This window comes from Mercurialis annua, linkage group LG6 (genome assembly GCF_937616625.2).
Source record: "Mercurialis annua linkage group LG6, ddMerAnnu1.2, whole genome shotgun sequence".
In the NCBI taxonomy this organism is placed as follows: domain Eukaryota; kingdom Viridiplantae; phylum Streptophyta; class Magnoliopsida; order Malpighiales; family Euphorbiaceae; genus Mercurialis; species Mercurialis annua.
In genome coordinates, this window is record NC_065575.1 from 7423656 (window position 1) to 7429933 (window position 6278).

Here is a 6278-nt window from a genome sequence, read left to right on the forward strand (position 1 = left end):
ACATCAACTACAAATTAGGACAGTTGAAATTGGGTCACCAATGAACATAAATGCTGAGCATTATTTTATTAAGGTCATGATTTCGATTTCTTTAACGGGCGCTCCTTTTTCCTAATATAGAATAAAACCGTTCCATCTTAACATCAAAAATTATGAACAACGACACAAAATTGGCCTAAAAAAATTGTTAGCCTGAAAAAAAAATCTACCAAAAAATGAATCGGGATTTTGATTTTGAAAAAAGTATCACTTCACCTGTTCAAATTTGTACAAAGATTAAAAAATTATTCAATCTCAACTAAACTGAATCATTCAATTTAGAAGTTGACATCTTTGAATCAAAAATACCATATTCCCCAGTTCTTTTCCAGTCGCACGTGTGTGCTACACTATTCATTATAAAATCAAAAAAAAATCAAAAATCATTTTGTTATTTTTAAATTGAAATTTAGAGACTAGTTTTTTTAATTTTTTTACACCAAATTTAAAGAGTGAAGTGATTCTTTATTCATTTAGTTTCAGCAGTAAACTATAAATCAGATAGCAACACATAACTAAAAAGCTTATCCCCTTAAAACCCCCTCACATTTTACCCCCAATTCGTTTGCACCCTCACATTGCAAAACCACCAAGTATACTCAAATTACGATCTTTAACTTTCAATTGCACCCTCAAGCATTAAATTGATATCTTTTTACTTGAAAAAATAGGTTTATTTTTGTTTTAAATAAAATATTAAGTCCTATTTTAAAATATATGCTAAAATTTAAAGTATTGATTTGAACATTTTTCAAGTGAAAAGAGGTCAATTTAATGCTTGAGGGTGCAATTGAAGGTGAAAGGTTGTAATTTGGATATATTTGGTAGTCTTACAATGTGAGGGTGCAAACGAATTGGATGTAAAGGGTGGGGGGATTTTAAGGGGATGAACCTAACTAAAAGCTGAAAGCGGTATGGGAGATTAATTCAAGCTTGTGGTGCTCAAGGAGCAAGATCTAAATTAGATGATCAAGACATCATATTTACATCTTGGAATAACTTTATGTTGTGAGTTCTTTATGACTTTCTCTAATGTTCGGTTTCATACATTACTTTTTTTTGAGGAAATTAAACTAGATTAATTAGAAATATCCGAGTACAAATAGAAAGATAAAAATTCCGGAATATCTGACCACCAAATTGAAATATCAGACATAGAAATGGACGCCCGAGTAAGAGTATGAGCAATCATATTCGCCGATATTCTGACATAACTCAATGAACTATTGACATAGTCCCTAAGAAGATGCTTGCACTCTTTGACAATCAAACCAACAGATGAACGATCCTCTAATGAAGAATAGAAAACTTGAACTAGAAGTAACGCATCTGTTTCAAACCGAACATTGTGCGAAGCCAACCCTTTGACCCAGGTCAAAGATTCTTTAAAACTGATAGCTTCCGCCATGAGAGGCTCTTGTAACCCTGGCATCGAACGAGCCCTTGCTCCTAAACATTTACCATCATGATCTCGTACCACACAAGCGATTCCAATACGATGATTATCGCGAAATATAGCAACATCCAAATTACAAGTGACGTGACCAACCTGCGGTAACTGCCAGAAGATAGATATAGGAAAAAACACTTTATCATCATTTTCCTATTTTGAGCTGAGCTGGTTTCCAAGTCTGAAAGGAATCTTAGTGCACTAGAGACAGAATAAGTAGCCGAGTTACCACGACCGTGCCATACTAAATTGTTCTGATTCTCCCAAATTCCCCAAAGAACCATAGCATTCTGCTCTTGCTGATCAACCATTTGGGATATGAACAACTGCATCCACTGGCCAAGAGTTGTAAGCTGACCTACAACCAATTGGAGACCAATCTTAGTCAAGCACGAAACAGCAAACGAACATTAGAAAAAAATATGAGGAAGCGATTCCCTCTCACAAGCATAAACACGACATATAGCTTCAAGCTCCACGTGACGAGATCTCAAGGCATCTCTAGTTGGTAACCAGCCGGAGATAACCCGCCAAAGGAAATTTTTCACTTTGGGAGGAATATGAAGATGCCATAAATCCTTCCAACCACTCCTAACATCCAGATTACTACCACGGTGTCGAGTCTGCATCAAATGCTTATACCCACTCCTAACCGAGTATATGCCTCTTCTTTCCAGCCTCCAAGAAAGAGAGTCTTCTCTTTTATCAGGTACAAGAGGAATACTAACAATTTCAGAGATATCCCGACTATTAAACAAATCTGAAACAACATCTAGATCCCACTCTTTAGCATCAACTTTGAGCAAAGAATTAACACTCGCTTGTGCAATAGTTGGATGTAAATCTGTCGTGGTAAACGGATTATCGATGTTCATCAACCACGGTTCACCACTAATGGACACTGTCTGTCCATCGCCTATTACCCAAGAACTCCTAAATTTGACTAAACTGCTTATCCATACAAAGCTAGGATTACCACTCAACCTAGCAGAAAAAAAACTCGATATAGGAAAATAGTGAGCTTTTAGTAATCGGGAAACTATGGAATCCGGATTAGTAGCAAGTCGCCAACCCTGTTTAGCGAGAAGAGAGAGGTTGAATTCATGTAATTTTCAAAAGCCGAGACCCCCATGAATCTAGGAACACATAGTTTATCCCAGTTTTTCAAATGAATACCTCCACCGTCACGACCATTTCCCTACCAAAACGAATTATGCATTCGTTCAAGTTCAGCACATAAGCTTAAAGGAATCAGATAAATACCCATAGTATAATTTGGGAGAGTAACACAGTTTTGATAAGGATCTCTTTGCCAGATTTCGATAAATACCGATACGTCCAACCCTGAAGCCGTTTCCACACCCTGTCTTTGATAAAAGAAAAAATTCCTTTCTTTTTCCGACCTATCAAACAAGGAAGGCCTAAATAAGTAGTCCTTTCACCCAGTTGCTCTTTTACACCCAGGATAGAGCAAGAAGTAGATTTATCAAGCAAAGAAGTATTACGACTAAACATAATAGAGGATTTATCAAAATTCACAGTCTGGCCTGAAGCTTGCCCGTAGAGATGCAAACATTCCATGATAGCGAGACTTTCTTGTCTGTTAGGTCTAAAGAAAAAAAAGACTATCGTCTGCGAAAAAAAGGTGGGATAGAGTAGGAGCTGACCTTGCTTCATACATTACTTCAGTGTCATAATACCTCTTTCCATTTTTCAAGTAATTATCCATTTAGAATGGTAACACTTATCCATACATGATGCATGGGACAATTTAAATTCTTATTCTATAGTCCCTCGATTATCATTAGCAGTGCTTAAAAAAACGGACCGGCCGATTGGACCGGTCAAACCGGAATCTGGCCAATGGTTCTGTTCAAAAAACTAAAAAAACTAAAAATATGGTTTGACCGCTATCAAATCGGAAAGCAAATTTTCCGTTTCTAATTTTAATTATTTTAACTTTTAATTTCTTTATTGAACTAGTTGAACGGTGAACCAGGTTCAGCCACCAATTTGATTTTTAAAACACTAATCATCTGCGTGACCTATATTGGTGTAATGAAGCTCCTTCAGCCCCCGTTGAAAATGACATGTATATGAGTGGAAGCTAATAAATTACAAAAATAAAATTCTTTTATTTTCAAAGTAAAGTAAATTGTTTGGTTCTGCCATGTTATTCAGTTTGCTTTGGTTTCTGTATAACCCTAAGGCATTGTTTAGTTCATGAATGGAATAGCATGAAATAAAATAGTTATTACATAAGGGATGGAATAGTCATTCTTTAGTTTTTGAGAGGAGTACTTATTATACAAAATCATCTTTGGAATACCTATTCCATGAATCAAAGCAAAAAATTGTCATTCGATGCGAAATAGCTATTACTTATTACATGAACCAAACATGGCCTCAGCTCAACTATGAAGGGTTGGAGATTAAAGGATTACTTATAAGGCAATTTGTTATCACCGTCTTAATAATTATGATGTGGCGAAATGCAGATTTGATCTAGGGCAAATAAGCGAATCTACAACATGATTGATTTCTTACGGGAGAGTAACATGAGATCAACTAACTCGTAACAGACCGACAAACAAGTTTTGGACGAGAGCACCAAAGAAGGATGTGCGATTTACTCACTAATATTACAGAATTTAAGGGAACTCTGTGTTTTTTGGATTTCGTAAGTTGATTACGAGCTTCTCTATAAACTTTTGAGGATTTTGATTATAAGATAATGATTTATATCTCATATATCCGCACATAAAAAGTCGTGTAAAAGCTTCATGAACCTGTTTGGATCGAAGAGTTTCTATTAGATTAATTTTTTTAATTAGATCCACCGGTTTTTGCTTCATCAACGGTTAAAATTTCTATTGATGATTATAAAAATTACAGAAGTGAATAGTTTCTCAACAAATTAAAAGAACAATTTTAAGAGAAAGAGCTGTAAATTATACATTATTCGAGTAGGATTTTTTCGCTATCAAAAGGTTGCCCAAATACATATATGGTTCAAATATTACAACTACGATCTTGAAACAACTCAGTTCTAAAGACTTCAGACTTTTTAAAATGAGAGCTTTTCAAAAATACTCATACTGTGTGTAAATAATTTGAAAAATATAGTTTGACCAGTTTTGGTTGATTTTTACGGTTTGACTTTTAAAAGTTGCGAAATTAGACTTTTTGATTAAAAAAATACGGATTTTATTTTTAAAAATACGGTAAGTTTAATATCGGTTTACTAACAGTTTACTAATGGTTTACAAATAAAAAGTTTACTATCGGTTTACTAACAGTTTACTAACGGTGCTTATTTATAAAATAACAGTTTACTAACTATTGTTATTTATAAAAATTACAAAACCTTTTAACCGGGTCGAAAATCCATCAAACTAAAATAAGAAAAAAAAGGTCTCATTAGATTTTGAAAGAAAAAACTACTAGATAAAGACACAGGTGGTTTTTCAGCTAACAAAACCACCTTTTCTAATATAGAATCTTTCTATCATTTAAGGTGAGAAGATTCTTTGTGTAAAGTTTTATTTGAAAAAAATAAATAAAGACCGATAGGATGGAGGATTTAGCCTCCAAATGTTAATGTTTTATACAAAGTGGGAGAGTAGGTATGGTCAAGTATGGATATTAAACTTATCGAATCACTGGATTATCAGTATTTACAGAAAAATTATTACTCCCTCCGTCCCACTTTAGAAGTCCCATTTGACTTTACACACAGATTAAGAAAACATTAATTATTCTTGTCTTTTCATATTTTGTCCCTATTAATGATAGTGGAATTTTCCATAAAACTTTTTTAAGATAACTAAAATAAGGGTAAAATGTATTCAATGGAAAAAATATTCTAAAAATAGTAATGGGACTTTTTAAATGGGACATCCCAAAATGGAATATGGAACTTCTTAAACGGGACGGAGGGAGTATATTTTATTTTGCTATAAAAATATCATCGAGCTATACTTTTTGCTATAAAAGAGTTCATCCAAATCTGCCGCTTTCACGCTAAAACATAATGTTTTTATTTAGATGGCAAGCCAAAATTATAAATTTTTTTATTCAAATTTTTCCTTTTATCTTTTTAAAACTGTCTTGTACAAATCATATTCGACATGTATAAAATTTGCTGCACATAATCATTAAAATTTTATTTTTTGTCAATTTGTATACTTATAGTTCAATCTCTTAAATTGTCAATTGTGACATAATTTTAATAAATATATTTCAATTGTTGTCAATTGTGCATATCAAATTTTTCTTAGTATGTATTATATCAAGTTAACCTTTTTTCACCTAACAAATATTTATCAAAATTATGCTACAATTCACGGAAGTATAAAGTTTAGTCATAAATAAAAACAGTCAAGAATATTTGATATTTTTTTTATAAATATAATTTTACAATGCATAGCTTGGCTACAATGAAAATGTACCAACCAAATTTAAAAGTATTGGATATTCTTTTATTGATGAAGTCTTTTTTTTGTTAAGGATAATTTCAAAGGTACTCTCACTCACCGGTACATCCATAGAATAAGATAATGTGAAATTTTATAGATACAGCCGACTTTCTAATAATTAATATATTGTGGACTTAATTTTTTTTTAATTATTAGAATTATTAATTTATTAAATATTATATAAGACGTAATATTAAAATTGGTTTCCTGAAATTTTATTAATTATCAGAAGCGTTAATTTGTTGAATATTAATTATTAAAGGATATATTGTATACATATTAGAGATTTTAAAATCTTTTTTATATATTTT

The 6278-nt window shown here is 32.4% G+C and overlaps 1 protein-coding gene across 1 annotated transcript; it reads right to left on the reverse strand.

The window, feature by feature from the left end:
• Positions 1 to 1117: 1117 nt before the first annotated feature.
• LOC126687501 (uncharacterized) lies at positions 1118 to 3218 on the reverse strand. Its single transcript, XM_050382060.1, has 6 exons — positions 3157 to 3218; positions 2753 to 3089; positions 2616 to 2687; positions 1935 to 2562; positions 1699 to 1847; positions 1118 to 1597 (listed from the first exon to the last, which is right to left on the reverse strand). The coding sequence occupies exons 1-6, from the start codon at positions 3216 to 3218 to the stop codon at positions 1118 to 1120; spliced, it is 1728 nt and encodes a 575-aa protein (XP_050238017.1).
• Between the last annotated feature and the right edge of the window lie 3060 nt (positions 3219 to 6278).